At 42.9% G+C, this 17,308-nt stretch overlaps 1 protein-coding gene across 6 annotated transcripts in view; it reads right to left on the bottom strand.

Moving 5' to 3' along the window:
* The window catches only part of RERE (arginine-glutamic acid dipeptide repeats), a 534,579-nt gene that overhangs the window by 27,522 nt on the left and 489,749 nt on the right, over positions 1-17,308 (bottom strand). For all 6 annotated transcript variants that reach the window (XM_068240704.1, XM_068240709.1, XM_068240707.1 and 3 more), the window contains 8 exons: positions 13,739-13,901; positions 11,777-11,869; positions 11,481-11,680; positions 8,305-8,460; positions 6,840-6,953; positions 2,922-4,297; positions 1,707-1,923; positions 339-1,041 (listed from right to left, as the gene is read on the bottom strand). In XM_068240704.1, coding sequence (XP_068096805.1) covers positions 339-1,041; positions 1,707-1,923; positions 2,922-4,297; positions 6,840-6,953; positions 8,305-8,460; positions 11,481-11,680; positions 11,777-11,869; positions 13,739-13,901 — 3,022 coding nt within the window. The remainder of the gene's footprint in view (positions 1-338; positions 1,042-1,706; positions 1,924-2,921; positions 4,298-6,839; positions 6,954-8,304; positions 8,461-11,480; positions 11,681-11,776; positions 11,870-13,738; positions 13,902-17,308) is intronic.

Raw genomic sequence — 17,308 nt, 5'->3', positions numbered from 1 at the left:
GTGAAAAGTTCAGCCTGTACTTGGTTATGGAGGTTTACCATTATTTTTTTTAAAGGTGGCATTCTAGAAGAATGGAGAACATGATCATTGCAACTAGCAGGCTACATTTGTTATACTTCTGGTATTAGAAGACATAAGTAAACCCTTACTAGCTGCTATGAAGGATGATTCTATTAATAACTAACTCCATTCTTATACAACACCTACATGTATTACAAGAAAATTAGGTCAAACTCTCCACGATTTACAGTACAATATTACAAATTTTACTTTGACAGGGTGTTTGCTCTCCATGATTGTTATTACAGAGGTCACCCATTTCTGATCTGAGCACTCACCTTGATGTAATGGGTCCTGCTGATGGAGATGGAGGTGAGAATGTATGTGCGAGTGTTGGTGGTGGTGAGGTGTAACGTTGAACATCTGCAGCCGAGCTAAGGGATCATTAAGGGAGGCCATTCGCTCTGCATGTATTCGCTCTGCTGCCAGTCTCTCAGGGTAAGTCATTTCTGGCCTTAATTGTGGTCCTGCTAGTGCCAGTCTCTCCCTATCCAGTGGGTTTAAACCAGGATGAAAAGAAGCAAAGTGATGTGGTCCTGCTGTTGTGGGAATAGTAAGCGCACCATGTCTAGCAAAATGTTCCATGGGGTTAGCAGCAGGGTGGAGTTGGTCCAGCTCAGGGGGTTTCACCTCAAACCCAGGTTTCATCCTCTCCCGTAGCTCCCTCTCTCGGATTTCACGTTCCCTTAGTTCTCGTTCACGTAGTTCACGTTCACGAATTGCAGGGTCCATATTGTACATATGGTAAGCCAAGATAGGGTCATTGGGATTAATAGGAACAAAGAATGGGTGATTGCGATTGGTGGGAGACATAACATGCGGCCGAGCATATTCACTAAGTGTACGTAGAGCAGGTGTATCTGGACCAATGTAAGGGGGAACAGCAGCTATGGTTGTTGGAGGTTCAAAGGATGGTCGAATGTGAGCTGGGCCACCCATCTGAGATTCTCCAAGTCGACCTTCATGGGAACTGCAGGCCTTCTGCATGGGAACAAAAAGGAAACTGTCACAATGAAGAAATGAACAGACCTGCTTTGTTAATTTAGCTAGTCAGGTACATAATCTGTGGGTCGTATTTCACAAAATATTTTTGTGGCCCCTTGATTACAGAAACTACACAACAAATTGACGTTTGGGATCTTAAAATATGGTACGCCGACACTGTGGACCACAACATGATAACGTGAATGTCTAATTTATGAAATCTAAAGCCCCGTCTACACCATAAGAGATTGCAGCGATCCGTGCCCGCCGCATCCCCGCTCGCGTCGCATTCGATTCCCCGCTCGTCCCCGCTCATCTTCCGCTCGATTCCCTGCCATTGTCCCCTCGCGGGGAGCGAGCAGGGAATCGGCGGTGCGGAGATCCGTCCTGTCGGATCTTATCAATCGAGCCGAATCAGCGGCTCGATTGATAAGGAGCATCGCGGCCGCATCTACTCGTGTAGATGCGGCTTATGAGAACAAATTGGGAATACCATAATGTGAATATGAAAGGTTTAGACAGTGTAGCATCTTATGACATATTCTTCATGACTACAACAATAAAAATGGAATTGCATGAAGTATTTCGTCGAGTGTAACCTGAAGGCTGAAATTCATACTCAAGGTAGCTACAGTAGTCAAAAAGAAAACAAAACTTCATACCGCTGCTCTTTCTGCTTCTCTCTCACGCTCCCTTTCCCTTTCTTTTTCTTTCTCCTTTTCTCGTTCACGTTCTTCTCGGACTTTCTGCTCTGCTTCTCGCTTTGCTTTCTCAGCTGCTTCTTCTCGCTTTTTGGCCAGTTTGGAATCACTCCGTGGGATGAAGTAAAGGTCTGATCTTGCACAAGAGTTGTAGCCACGATCCAGATGCTTGTAAAACCTGTATTAGTTGTAATTTAATAAACAGATTTAAAAAACCTGAATTAAATACACAGCTGAGACTGTGGAAACTAAGGAGGCAGTACAATGCATGTGACATATCTAGTTATTAACATTGACCTGTCCATGTCATGCTGTAATTGTTAAGTTAATACACTGCTTAATCGTAAAGGGTGCCAAGCACTATTTTTCCTGGTTTCTAAAAGCTATAGGAGCTGCCATGTTCCCTCCTCCACTTCTAGCTGCCAATTATTTATCCAGGAGAAGGTATGAAGATAGCATCTGTGACTTCTGTAAACTCTTTGAAGAACAATATTTTTGCCCCCCCCCCCCCAACCCCGATGAAAAGCTTTTTGTTTGCTCTCTAATTACATCAGTGCTATATTGCCTGAAACTTCTGCGATTGGGCAGGCCACGGAAGTAGGAGAAAATAGGATTATAAAGGCCTCTGCTAAACTTTTAAACGTAAAAAAGAAAAGGTAAAATTTATTTTTTTAAATTAATGAACCACATTTTTGGCATGCATATTAAATATGCCATTGAGATACCCTGGGTGCTAAAAAATGGTGCTTGGTTCACTTTAAGGGCTTTAGCCCAGACTACACTTAAAAAAAAAAAACACCACCATTTCAGAGCTGCTAAACCACATCTCCTTTTTAAAGCAGTGGTTGATGAAATCAGGCAAACTGTGCCAATAACAAATCCAAAACCACAATAATTCAAATCACTGTAAGGATTTACTTCTTTGGCATCAAGACATTGCTTCTGATCAGAAAAACCATTGTCATAATCGCATTACCAAGAAAATGAATAAAACTTGTTAACAGTTGTGATAAATTAGATCTAGGAGAGCTCATGTTTAAATCCATAAGCCACCATGGTAAGGACAGTGCAACAACTCAGTCAACACAATCACAATTTATGATCACTGTGACTGGGATGAAGAGTATGAGACAGTGACAGCAAAAATGCATTTTTAAAACAGACTTCAAATACTACCTCGCAGACTGGCTGGCATGACTTGGAACATCGACCACAGTGGGCTCTGGAGATGGACTTCGTGGAGGAAGGGGAGGACTTTCAGGCTCATCAATTTCATCTGGTACCTCTTCTTTAATCTGAATTGGTGGCAGAGGTGGTGGATTGGGCGAGGGTGATACCACAGGTATGCAGACACTGGAAGCAGCAGCAGAAGTGGATGTTGCAGCAGGTAGAGGAGGCTGAAGACTTGGAGAAGCGGATGGTAAGGATGATGGGGTAGAAGCAGATGCACTAGAGGGAGGTGTTATAGATGGTGGGCCTCCAGGTATGAAGGAGTGCTGAGAGAAGGAAGGCTGAGCAGGTAAAGGATGAAGCCCTGATTGAGGGTGCCCCGGTGTTTGGGGAAGACTTTGGCTTTGAGTCAGGACTGGTGGTTGTGCTGCTGTTGCCTGAAGTTGCTGGCTCTGAGGCATTAGTTGTAGAGGAGGTGGATGAGCAGAAGGAGGATGATGGGCAGGCAATGAACTAAGTGGCTTAAGAGCTGGAGGTGGTGGTAAGTTGGAGTTGAGAGAGAATGGAGAAGGTCCTTGTAAGTGAGGAGGATGTTTATGAGTCTGTGTTGGAGTTTGTTGAATAGGGGTGGTTGGTGGGGGTTTAATATGAGGCATGGAAAGAGGATTCTGGAGTAAGGGCTGCTCACGTGGAGGTTGAACTGGCGTTTGCAGAGTAGGCTGTGAAGCGTTTGGTGGTCCCTGAGTATGAGGAAAGGTAAGAGATGGGACTTGTGGCACTGGAGAGACCTGAGCAGGACAGGGTTGAGGTGGAGAAGAACCTGGATATTGTAAAATAGGTTGGGGTGGTATGTTGTGTGGCAGCGAAGGTACTGGCCCATGATGAGGGGACTGTGGGAGTATTTGTGCAGGGACTGGAGCCTGTGGCTCTACCTGTGAACCTGCAATAGGTTGTATTGCTGGGTGTGGAGAGGGAAGTCTTTGAGGATGCAAAACTGGTGCCTGAACAAGGGAGAGTGATGGGGGCTGAGAGGGTTGGGAAGGAGGTAGTGATGGTAATGGTGATATCTGAGCAGGAGCAATGCTGTGTGGTGGAGGAGCCACAGGTGGAAGAGGCCCGGGTGATACAGCAGGTGGAACCATTGCTGGTGTTCCATTTTGAGGTTGCAGGAGCTGTTGCTGGGCTGAGGAGTCTGAGTCACTCTCATTATCTTGGGGACTGGGAATGCTGGGAGACGTGCTGCGATTATCCTGGTCAATGTCTTTAGGATCACTGCTGCCTTCGTCATTGACACTGCGACTGTCTGAGCTCTCTCCTTCTCCTTCTCCCTCCCCTTCACCCTCTCCTTCTCCTTCTGATGGAGAGTTCGGTCGGCTGATCTCCTGCAGGAATAGAACAAAGTTTTAGTCACAAATTTTAATATAAATATTTACCAAAACTATATACGTTGCTTAAAGCGGTATAAAACCCTGACATAACATTCACTAAAAGCATGTTTTCCTACTTTTTAAATGCCATACGGTTATCATAGTTGCATTTGTGCATAAATATTATTATTCATTTAGAAATTACAAGTTCCCAAAAGTACAGTTTTTTGTTTTGAGTGCGGACTTTGCATTTTATTCATTATGTATTAAATTCAGAAATGCTTTGAATGTCTGTCTGTGTCCCGGAGCTTCTGCAGTCAGATGTGTCACATTCCTCACTTGATACAATTAAGTAAACACAAGATAACATTATCTCCACTTCCAATGGTCCAGATTTCTCTGCACTGAACGTTTAAGCCCTGTGTGTAACCCTTTGAATGCTGTTCTAGTAAAAAAAAAAATGCTAGTTGTATACAGTATGCTGTAAATAATTTTTTAGAGCAAGGAAGAAATGCTGGGTTTCATTCCGCTTTAACGTGGATACGAGATAAAAAAAAGAACTATAGCAAGAAACTTGTCTATATATCTTAACTAAAGTTTAGATGGTTTACACAGTATATCCAGCTGCAAAGAGCTTCAACAGGATATGATAATTTCTTCCTGTGATACGAGTGCGGTCATGTTTTGCTTGTCACCATCACACACATGCAAAGCTACTCCGTATCTCCACCCCTCAGCCTATGAACTCCACTCTCCTCTCCACCCCCTTGCATCTGATCAGTGTGCAGAGTATACCTGGCCCCAGTATAGTTGTCTAAGTCAGTATAACTAGTATAGTTTCCCCAGCATAGCTAGTATAGCTACCCCCCAGTACAGATAGTATAGCTGACCCCAGTCAGCATAGCAAGCATTGTTGCCCCCCAGCATACATAGTATAGTTGACCCCAGTATAGTTTCCCCAGTCAGTATAGGTAGCATGGTGTCTCCATAACACCCCCCCCCCACCCGGGGGGGGGGGGCGCCGATCAACTTACTTTCAGCGGCTGCTTCCCCTGTAACTGTCTCCCAGTCCCTCTGCTACACAGACCGCATGCCAGCGCAACCCGCTGCGCCGCTATGATAGGACAGGGGGTCGCCTATCATAGGCTTTGCATACAGGCATACAGGAAATCTGCCTGAATGTACGCTGATAGGCAACCCGCTGTCCTGTCATAGCGGTGCAGCAGGACTCTCTGACTGTGACATGTGGTCTGAGTAGCGGCGGAGGGAGAGGGAGATAGTTACGAGAGAATCTGCTGCGCTGCCCATGGCCCCCTCCTCGCCTATCGGCTTCCTGCCTCCGCTCCAGCCCCACTGTCCGCCTCCACCAATCAGCGCACAGTGGGGCAGGCAAATGTAAATTAGATGTTCCTCCTCGCCAGGCTCAGCTCCCATGATTAATTGCAGCATGGGACTGAACGCCAAGGCGTTGGGAGACGTGGCTCCTAAAGTTTAGGAGTTTATAATCTATTATTATTGTATTAAAAATAAGCATAGAGACTGGAACTGTATATAACTCTATAGTTAGAGAGAGAAACTGCTTATGACTTATCTGGAGTGCTCAGTGAGGTAGCATTACAAATGGTGCAAATGAAGATTTGTACTTTGTATAGTTAATGTATGCTTGTGCATACCAATACTATGTACATGCAGAATCAGTTCATTTCTATCAGGGATTTCTTTATTTTACCCCCTTTTTATGCTTTGATGTATTGTTTCTACTAGAAGAAGCTGGCATAGTCCTTATGTGACACACATGGTAATGACAGATCCTCTTGACACACCAAAGGCCTGACCCTGATATCTCTCCTGTCAGCAATAGGGATCAGAACCAGAGAGCTTATTACAGTCACATCTGGTAGCAGCTACACAGGGACACAGATACTTGGTGGAGTTGGCACCTGTAGCAGCTGATAAGATTCCAGCAGATTCTAGTCCCTTTGCACCCCACAGTTTAACATGAACACAAACTCGCGTGGATGAGAAATGGGGAACAGCAATAAATACTTGACTAGGGGTTTTACCTCACCCTGAAGGACAAAAGAAAAAATGTTGCCATCTCTATGCCTATTGGAGTGATTTATCCAAATACTGTCATTGTTATTTACATAGCACTGACATCTTCCACAGCGCTTTATATAGTGTGTAAATTCAGGTCACTAACTTTCCAACAGAGGAGCTCACAATCTAACTCATACCATACGGTAGTTCATCATTGTCCTATTTTCCGATCAGTATTTTTATAGGGTGTGGGAGGAAACCAGAGCACTGGAGAAAATCTACACAAACATGGGGAGAACCTACAAACTACATTCAGTGCATTGGCCAGATTTGAACTGGGTACCCTTGTGTTGTAAGGTGAGGGGTGCTATCCACCATGCCACCAGTAGTTCTCAGACAGCAGTACAAATTCACAAAATGTGCCTTTTCCCCTCTTCCATGCTGTCCAAAACTAACATACATTGAGATTTAATAGTACCGTATAACAAAGGTAAAATTCATAAGCAAAATGACTCACTTGTGTTTTGGATTTCTTCACTGTGGTCCTGTCTACCTCCTCTGTGTCGGACGCTGGCTTCTCCCTCTGACGTTTGGCACTCTTCATTGGGGAAGACGGTTCCTCTTTAATTTTCTGCAGCCCCCCAAAAAATCCCCAAAGCATTAGAATGGACAGTGACTCCACAATGGTCATACAAAAACAAATAATCACCCATATTTTACTTGTAGATTAGACAATTAAATTAGTCGCATATTTCTTTTCGTGTAAAGCCTCGTTACACATCCAGTTTTGATTTGCCAATTTTACCATTTCCATGTAATATGAAATCTTACCTATACAATCTGTTCATAGTATTCAAAATCTGTTGGCCCTGTACTACATGGGAATGGTAAGATTGGCTACTCAGCCAATTAAATTCGAAGGTGTGTACACACCCTTAGCTTGCTATGACTGTAGTGGTAGATGCATAGTGAAAGAGTAACAGTTGGGGTACTGATCTCAATGACAATAGTCAAAAGCTTTTACTGAAACAACTTCCACTCACTTAATGTGCTGTTTTCAATCACAGCTCCCCTTAACCTTTTGGGGACTGCCTCTAAGAGATCCTACACCGAACTTGTGGCTGTTCTAGCCTGATGCGACCGTTTCTGCTCCCGACACGATCATGCGCACCGAGAGGGGAGATTAAGTTGGTCATATGACAGCTGACATCTCCCCTCAGTGATCAGAAGCCATTACGTATGGCTCCTGATCACGTGATCACTACGATCGCTGGCGGATCTTAGTGATCACTGCTAGAGCTGCGGCGGTAGGAGGGGGAAGAAGAGGATCCACTCACCTCCCTGACGTTCCCACAACAATTGGCGCTCCCCTCCTCTCTGGCCGGCATCCCCGCTCACTCTGACATCCCCCCCTCCCCCCCATGCAAAAGCGCATGGTCCTTAAAGGGGGGGGGGGGGTAGTTAGGCGGCCGGTCCCCAAAAGTGTTTAAGTGGCAAAAGCATTAACAGGAAATGCTGCATTCAGCGGCCATTAGTTGATAGGTCAGCCATGTGGATAGCAGTGAGAGTCATCGACAGGTTGGTGAAATAGTTTCTTAAATACTAACAGGTCATATTTGCTTGGAGTTGCACACAAGCATTTAACTACAATGCAGTAGTTTAGACGTTTTGTGCTTTGCCACCACCAAATGGGGCAGCAGACTAGAGGCTACACAACTCTACTTCAGATAAATTGCATTGAATTAACCTCCCTGGCGGTATGATTATTTCTGTATTTTAGGGTTTGAAAACACTGCAATTTTTTTCACATGCTTTTAGATCCTAAAAATCATACCGCTAGATAGATCTCTGGTAGCCCCTCATGCATCTCCCATGGATCCAGCTCAGTTACCACTCTGAGCTGTGGATTTCCAGCTCGAGCCCGACTCGGGGTTACAGCTTAGGAGGTTAAAGCCTGCTCTGACTAGTTAATTGCTACTTGCCTTCGATGGCTTCTTCAGGGACTCTGCTTTGCTGTCATTACTGGATGTGCTGGCAGCGCTTGGAGAGTTCCGGCCACTGGAACGGATGTCTTCATTTATAGGGGAGACTCTGCCGTCTGGACTGGCGGTCTGTTTCTTGCGTGTACTGCGTAGTGTCTATTTGGCAGGAGAAACAATGATATAATAGTGATTAATTGCAACAAAGGACTTTTTTTTTGTCTTTGTGCCAAACATTTAGTCTTAATACGTTAATATACAGGACAGGAAATAGGACCAAGAACTGCACATTTAAAACGACAGACAAGAAAAGGTAGACATTTTGAAGCTAATTAATCAAATACTACTTTCGTTTTTTTTTTAGCAGCATCAGGAATTGACAAGCCAGAATTTGAATTTGTCACATGAACAACCACCTTGCTTCTTCTATTTGTCTTAACAAATAAGCCTATACACTTTTAAAACCAGACCTACTACCGGGGCCGACTTGTCTGCTGTTATGATGTTGCAAGTTGGGGAGCAGTGGTGTAGCTACAGTGGAGGAAATAATTATTTGACCCCTCACTGATTTTGTAAGTTTGTCCAATGACAAAGAAATGAAAAGTCTCAGAACAGTATCATTTCAATGGTAGGTTAATTTTAACAGTGGCAGATAGCACATCAAAAGGAAAATCGAAAAAATAACCTTAAATAAAAGATAGCAACGGATTTGCATTTCATTGAGTGAAATAAGTTTTTGAACCCTCTAACAATAAAAGACTTAATACTTAGTGGAAAAACCCTTGTTTGCAAGCACAGAGGGCAAACGTTTCTTGTAATTGATGACCAAGTTTGCACACATTTTAGGAGGAATGTTGGTCCACTCCTCTTTGCAGATCATCTCTAAATCCCTAATGTTTCGAGACTGTCTCTGTGCAACTCTGAGCTTGAGCTCCCTCCATAGGTTTTCTATTGAATTAAGGTCCGGAGACTGACTAGGCCACTCCATGACCTTAATGTGCTTCTTCTTGAGCCACTCCTTTGTTGCCTTTGCTGTATGTTTTGGGTCATTGTCGTGCTGGAACACCCATCCACGACACATTTTCAGTTTCCTGGCAGAGGGAAGGAGGTTGTCGTTCAGGATTTCACGATACATGGCTCCGTCCATTTTCCCGTTAATGCGATTAGGTTGTCTTGTGCCCTTAGCAGAAAAACACCCCCAAAGCAAAATGTTTCCACCCCCATGCTTGACGGTGGGGACAGTGTTTTGGGGGTCATAGGCAGCATTTTTCTTCCTCCAAACACAGCGAGTTGAGTTAATGTCAAAGAGCTCTATTTTGGTCTCATCAGACCACAGCACCTTCTCCCAGTCACTCAAAGAATCATTCAGGTGTTCATTGGCAAACTTCAGACGGGCCTGCACATGTGCCTTCTTGAGCAGGGGGACCTTGCGAGCCCTGCAGGATTTTAATCCATTGCGGTGTAATGTGTTTCCAATGGTTTTCTTGGTGACTGTGGTCCCTGCTAATTTGAGGTCATTCACTAACTCCTCCCGTGTAGTTCTAGGATGCTTTTTCACCTTTCTCAGAACCATTGACACCCCACGAGGTGAGATCTTGCGTGGAGCCCCAGAGCGAGGTCGATTGATGGTCATTTTGTGCTCCTTCCATTTTCGAACAATCGCACCAACAGTTGTCACCTTCTCTCCCAGCTTCTTGCTAATGGTTTTGTAGCCCATTCCAGCCTTGTGCAGGTCTAAAATTTTGTCTCTGACATCCTTGGACAGCTCTTTGGTCTTTCCCATGTTGGAGAGTTTGGAGTCTGCTTGATTGATTGATTCTGTGGACAGGTGTCTTTTATACAGGTGACTAGTTAAGACAGGTGTCCTTAATGAGGGTGACTAATTGAGTAGAAGTGTCTAACCACTCTGTGGGAGCCAGAACTCTTAATGGTTGGTAGGGGTTTAAAAACTTATTTCACTCAATGAAATGCAAATCAGTTGCTATCTTTTATTTAAAGTTATTTTTTCGATTTTCCTTTTGATGTGCTATCTGCCACTGTTAAAATAAACCTACCATTGAAGTGATACTGTTCTGAGACTTTTCATTTCTTTGTCATTGGACAAACTTACAAAATCAGTGAGGGGTCAAATAATTATTTCCTCCACTGTATAGGGAGTGCAGAGGTTGTGACTGCACCAGGGTCCTTGGGCCACAGGGACCCTTCTTCAACCGCAGTATTAGCGCTTTATTGGTCCTGTGCTGGTAATCACTTCTATAGATGAATAGCAGAAATCATTTACAAACTGTTCCCCACCCCCTTCTTGAACCTCTGACACTGTAAATGTCCTTGGCAGGGTTTGGTGCACTGTATCAATTATTGTGTATAGAGTGCTTGGTGGAGCCCAATGTAAAACTTGCACTGGGGCCCATAGCTTCACCACTGGTGTCGAGCCATACATTTAGGAGCATTATGTGCTTCTGCCGGTCATAATTTTGCGAGGTGCTGAGCATGTTATTGTAAGCATGATATTGTGACTCTAATTGGTCAAGCACTGTTCTATTTTGGGTTACTGAGGAGAACTCAGATTATATGCATCTAACTGACCAGTGGGTTTGTGGTAATTACTGATGGACTGCCACTGTGCATGTTCTGCAGTTGTGACTGGAAACTGTATGAAAGATTCTGTTGGATCATTTTCAATTTGTAGTTTTCAAAGTAGCTCACAACCTGAAAAAGTGCGGGCACATCCGAGTTTAAGGGTTTTTTTAGGTCAAACACACCAAGTATTGCTCGCCAGACCCAAGAGTTACTTTCCAGTTGAAAATACACTGACTTGGTGGCCAAGCAGTCGTTTGTTTCTGTCAAAAGAGATTTCTTTTTAAAAAAAAAATCTTGTTTGAAAAAAATAAGGTCACATGACCTAAAGTAAGTTGACAGGAGTGATCAGCAGGCTCTATGATGGAACTGACGTTGCTTGGTTTAGCATCATGATGTTATTCAGACTTCGCAGGGTTAGAACAGACAACTTTCTGAAAAGAAAGTTCTAGAAATCTGTGTTGCAGGAAGTGGCTGGAGCAGGGGTTGATTAATTTGACTTCGCCTTATAAATGTAGACAAAGATAAAAACATATAGGGATTTAGCATAGAAATGGTACTCTAAGCATATTCATTTCAATAAAGGAAATAAAAATTCTTACTGAGCCTCTGCTCCTTCGGGTTCGCATGCTGTGTTTTCCGTTAAGACCATCCTCTTCCTCCTTGACAGGTTTAAACATGAATGGTGGGGGGTCCACAGGCTTTTCAATAGGAGGTAACTCTCCGTACTTCTTAAAGTGAATTCTGCAGTCAGTGCAAAGTAGAATGTTCTCTCGACCCCCGTGGTGCCAGTCCTTAGAGGCTGCAATAAAAAGCAATTAGGCATAGTCAAACATAAGCATCCATCCATGTATGTATTAATGATTCCAGACTAAAGGAGAATGAATAGAGTACATACTGGTGGTGAAGCAGTGGCGGCACGCATAACCTTTCATCTCCTGCTCACTGTCCTCGCTGTCAAAGTCATCTTCACTGGCTGAGCTGAGATCCACTAGAAATAACACACACAATTGAAGTAAAACATTATCCACCATGGTACACCACAAGAAGGAAGAATGCAGCATATACTGGATATGATATTCATAAACTACTAAAAATAACCAGTGGGCTAGTTTAATTAAAGAGCACTGACTCGCAACAGAATATAAAATATTTTCAATATAGCCATTTTTATGTTACTTATCCTGGGTTTAGCATCAGAAATGCTTCTTATAAATATATATTGCTGACACAAGTTTTGCTATAGAGCAATACGAGGTAACTATTATTAAAATGTATGATGGCAACTGTTGATGGACAGCTCTGTTATGCTGGGTAAACACAATGCCATTTCCCATCAGACCTACGTGTAACCTGACAGGAAGTTGCATCGTGTGTACATGTCCAAACTGCTCCGGATTTATAACGGGATAGATTTTCATATCAAATTGATTCAGTTATCGATCGGGAGCATGTTGGACAAGTCAGAAATAATCGGTGCGACCAGTCAATAAGACAGGAAGTTGATGACAGTAGACCCTCAAATACAGTGATTTGCCATGAAAATAATGAGGGTGACCAAATTTCATGATTCACTAGATATGTTGAGGGATCTAGTCTGTAAGTACACTAAATGTAAGTTATTTGCATTAACCTGATCCAGTTTATCTATGCGATGCAGTGGAACCCCCATGCCTCTTGCCCAAGATCTGATGAGATGTGAGCTGGCAGCTTTGTAAAACTAGATCATGAGACAAGAGGGTTTCATGTACAGTGTATAGGTTAACACCAAGGGAGGGACAAACAAAAGGAGCTACCTGATACTTGCAACTACTGACACAGGAGTACCTTTTAATCCAAGCTGAGCTTGCAGTCATGTGACCTCTCTGGCTGCTGCCGCCTTCAGCTTTGCAGAAGTAACATTGCACCACTAACTTTCAGAGATAGAAAAGGGGCATAGTACCAGTCCAACAAACTGATGTCAAGTTACACAGCAGCATGGGACACAAGAGGGACCAGAGAGGTAAAACATGAGTACAAGGCATTGGGGTTGGAGTAAGAACAAAGAGAAGAGGAAGCAAAAAAGGATCCAGAAAGGGAAAGAGACTGAGTTAGGGCATTTCTTTTTAAACCACCAGTGTAACAGTACCTATGAACGACAGAATTAACTGTTCCATGAGACTGCATGATGACTGTACACCTTGGCATTTGCATGGCAGCGTAAAAAGGCACTCATTAAAGTCCTTTGTGAACTCCTCACAAAGGGTGTCTAGAAGCTGCCAGTAAAATTATATGTAACACTTGGTATACTGAAGGCCTGCTATTCAGATTGACCCTGATACACAATACACTTCTAGACAAGAAAATACAGCTGCTTATCACACCTCTGTCAGTCCTCTCCCCCAGTCTCTGCTGTAATTTCCTCAATGGCCTAGGAACCGTGTGCTAATGTTTACTAACAACTTAATTATAAAAGAAAAATCATTCAATTAAATTAAAAGCTTCAACTAGTAATCATAATAGCAGATGGCCTAAAAAATGACCACACTTAATGCAGTGTAATTAATGCTGGTTGAAGAGATAACCAGCATTTTCCCACACTACGACATGACAGTCTGCATATACTGTAGCAATTAGAAGGATAAGCGCTACACCTATACATGTGACGAGTTAATTAGTTGGAGCTGCAGCTTCATATATTCACAGATTCCAACATACCAGAAGGAGGCGGTAGGTTATGTTGTGTAGCATGCAAATTCTCAGATAACACACACATATGATCAGCTGTATGGAAAATCAACTTTACAGACCACTCTGTGTGTAAATGTTCCGGACTCGTAGGTTATAATCAACCATAGGCTACAGGAAAAAGCACACTTACAGAATTCACTGGACGGAGGCCGGGAAGGAGTGTTCACTGGTGTGGTAGCGGTGCGGGTCTTTATCCGCCGGAAGACTGCCTGCCTCCGATGCCTGCGGTGGGCACGAGAGCTGGCTGCTTCAGGAGTTTTCTTCCAGTAGTAGTAAAATGTAATTAGCTCTCCCTGCAAACACATGGATAAAATCATTGTAGTACTGCATTCATTCCTGCAAAAGCCATTCAGAGACAACAAATGTGTAAAACTGGCCACACACCGACAGACTGATTTTGCAGATATTGGTCAGTTCATTAGAATTTACCTATTGAAATAAGTGTACAGTGAAAAGTCGTAACGTTTCACTGAGATAACTTTAACCACCCCACAGGCTATTTTACCCTTACTGCCAAGAAAAAAAAACTATAGATAATGTTCTTAGTACAATGTATGGTGACAATAGATTTGTAAATTAAAAATGAAATATTTTTCCTGTTTTGTGTTTCTTGTACCCCATCAATAATTACAAGCCCTTATTTGCTAAAATAACAGTAATATACCCTCATGACATACATATTAAAAAAGCTGAGTCAATAAGGTAACTTACTTATGCATTTTTTTTATAATACTGTCACTTTTCGATTTTTTTTTCACAATTGTGTGAATTTTCTTCACACTTTTTACTGATTATGAATGAACATGGCTCCTGATTGTAGTCATGTTCATTCATATACAGGCACTTTGATTGCCTCTGGGAATACATATTCCCATACATCAATCTCTGAAGTGTAAGTTCCAACGAGTGGCAAGAGCACACATGCGCACCCGACGCTGATTGGCAGGACATACCGGTATGTTATGATTGTGTCAAAGACTCAAACTGGCCGCATAAAATCATCCTGTTTGAGTTAACACTCAAGGTGAAAATAAATGGATGAGAAACAATTGCATCTATTCCTCTTACTCATAAAAAATAAATTACTATGGCTCGGCCAGCTGTTTAAGGTCATCTCTATTTTGTAACATGCATTTTTTTCTGAGTGTTTCGGCACAATTTCACGTTGTGTTTGTAGTTTTCTGATGATTCACTAGCCAGAGAACTGCAGGAAAACCACATTACATTTGGCCTATGATTTTCCTTAGTTTTACTTCACTTGGGTAAAACTTGAGTTGCATTAATGGAACACAGGCCAAGCTTTCATGCGATCAGCGAATTGCATGTGCTTTCGAAAATCAGAATGAATCACACAGTTAGTAAAAAAGGGATAATGCCTGACTGCAGACAATATGAATAGAGATTTTCATTCATGCAGGAATTTTTGGCAAATGCCAAACAAGCCATGACTAAATACTGCGGGCAGTAGGCCTGAAAGAGGAATCTAATTTAAACCGAAATCACGATCACAATTTCGGAATCATCAAAGCGGCAATTATCGCAATAACGTCGTTTCCACATGGGGAAGTTTGAAGAAGTAGCTTCAAACTTCCCCAGTCCCGGGTGTGTGCGGCCCGCAGCGTTGGACATACTTTCCGCAGGAGTCCAACGCTGTCCGTCCTCTATCGCCATCTGCCGGCTCTTGTGCTTGGCAGAACTCTGAGTTCCTGTAAGTCACATGATATACAGGAAGTATATATACAGGAAGTATTCCGTGCATTAGTGCCTGCAGGAGGCGAAGTGGATAGACAGCCATCGCTGGACTCATACTTGAAGCTATGTCCAGCACTGATGCAGCTTGCGGGACAGAGGAGACACAGAGAGACACAGAGCGGGCACAGAGACACAAAGGGGGCAATAGAGAGACCCAGAGGAGGCATAAAGAGGCAAAAGGGGCACAAAGGGAGACGGGACAGAGGGGGAACAAACAGGCACAGAGGGGGAACAAAGCTTGAAATCGCTCAATTCAATTTTTTACCTAAAATCGTTCAGGCCGATAGCATTTACCTAATCACTGGGAGGATGAAAAGTTGCCTACAACTACTAGTCAAGTCTCAAATTTCAAAAAGAGCAAGGATAAAATGTAACTGGCTGCAATGAGGTAACAATTTCCATTGCTACATTATCTGTAATTAGCTAGAAGCAGGCAAGCAGTAGCTTTACTTGTTTACTTTGGTTTAATCATCTATTACAAGTCTGACTTTACACATACAAGTGCACTTGCACCTTATCTTCACTTAGTACTAATAAAACAAGATAACATTGTAATGCTGTAAATACTGAACATGTACACTAAAAACTAACAAAAGTACATTTATTCTGCATTTGAGGACAAATTAACTTATACAGTTCTTGTATCCCCCAAAGTAATATAAAAGTACTCCTTGCACAAAACTGGAGCAGAAGCCCAGACTAACCAATCACATACCTTCTCGCATATCATTATTAATCTACAGCAAACCCCAATTTGATGCATTGGCAACTGCTCCACCAATGCTCTAATTTTCTGTGCACGGAATCGATGAACCAATCCTTCCTTTACCAACCGGCAGGATTTCTGACTATGGGGAAATATCTGAGCCCCCATAGTAAGTTTTCTTGCAAACACAGTGAGAACATACAAACTCCATACAGACACTGTGGAGAGAGGGAGTAGTACCTGAGGCTCTTACCACTGCTAACTGGTACATAGCCACCTGGTTACCCTGACGCATACTGAGCTTGCACATAAGGTGTTCTGCCTTCTCTGGCTCAATGTAAGTTCTTACTTCCTCAACGACTGAATGCTGCTTGATCACAGACAGTCAATATGAATAATGATTGCTCCATCAGCAGAAGCCATGTCTCCCTGGTTACTCAATGTCTATTATGGGGGGTAGATAAAAAGGAACCTGAAATGAGAAAGATATGTAGGCTGCCAGATTTAATTTTACACCATATCAGTTGCATGGCAGTCGTTCTGATCCTCTGCCTCTAATACTTTTAACCATAGACCCTGAACAAGCATGCAGCAGATCAGGTGTTTCTGACAAGACTAGCTGCATGCTTGTTTCAGGTGTGTAATTAAGACACTACTGATGCCAGGGAGATCAGCAGGATGCCAGACAACTGGTAATGTTTAAAAGGAAATACATATGGCAGCCTCCATGTAATACTCACTTCAGGTTCCCTTTAAGCAGGCAGTTGGAATTTTCTGTGAAATGGTGCAGTAGTTTTTTTTTTTTTTTTTAATTCATTAAAAAGTTTTTGTGCACAATGAACTTAAAATAATATACTACCACATGCATACAAAGAACACACGTGTCTAAACTCGGGCTTTAGTTTAGACAACTAGGTTCTGTGTGGTTTGTTGGTCTCTCAGGTGTCTAAGCATTGGATATCTTTCTGCCTTACATCTCCTCACTTGGTATAAAACTAGCAACATACATACATACACAATATAAATACATATCTCTGGGAGCTTTCCCATCAGTATCTTAACAGAGGCAACATCCGGCATCTTTTAAAAACACAACACATACTACAGATACTGTACGTTTACTTAACCACTTACAGTAAACCAAAGTGAATCACATTCATTCGCACAGCCATATTTACAGAGCAGCTATGCTGCCTTTCCTCCTTAGCAATGCAGCTCAGTGACGGCTTCACCTTTCTGCTC

This window comes from Hyperolius riggenbachi, chromosome 6 (genome assembly GCF_040937935.1).
Source record: "Hyperolius riggenbachi isolate aHypRig1 chromosome 6, aHypRig1.pri, whole genome shotgun sequence".
NCBI lineage: Eukaryota > Metazoa > Chordata > Amphibia > Anura > Hyperoliidae > Hyperolius > Hyperolius riggenbachi.
The sequence above is the reverse complement of the archived record's forward strand: the minus strand, read 5'-3'. Positions and strand labels throughout refer to the sequence as shown.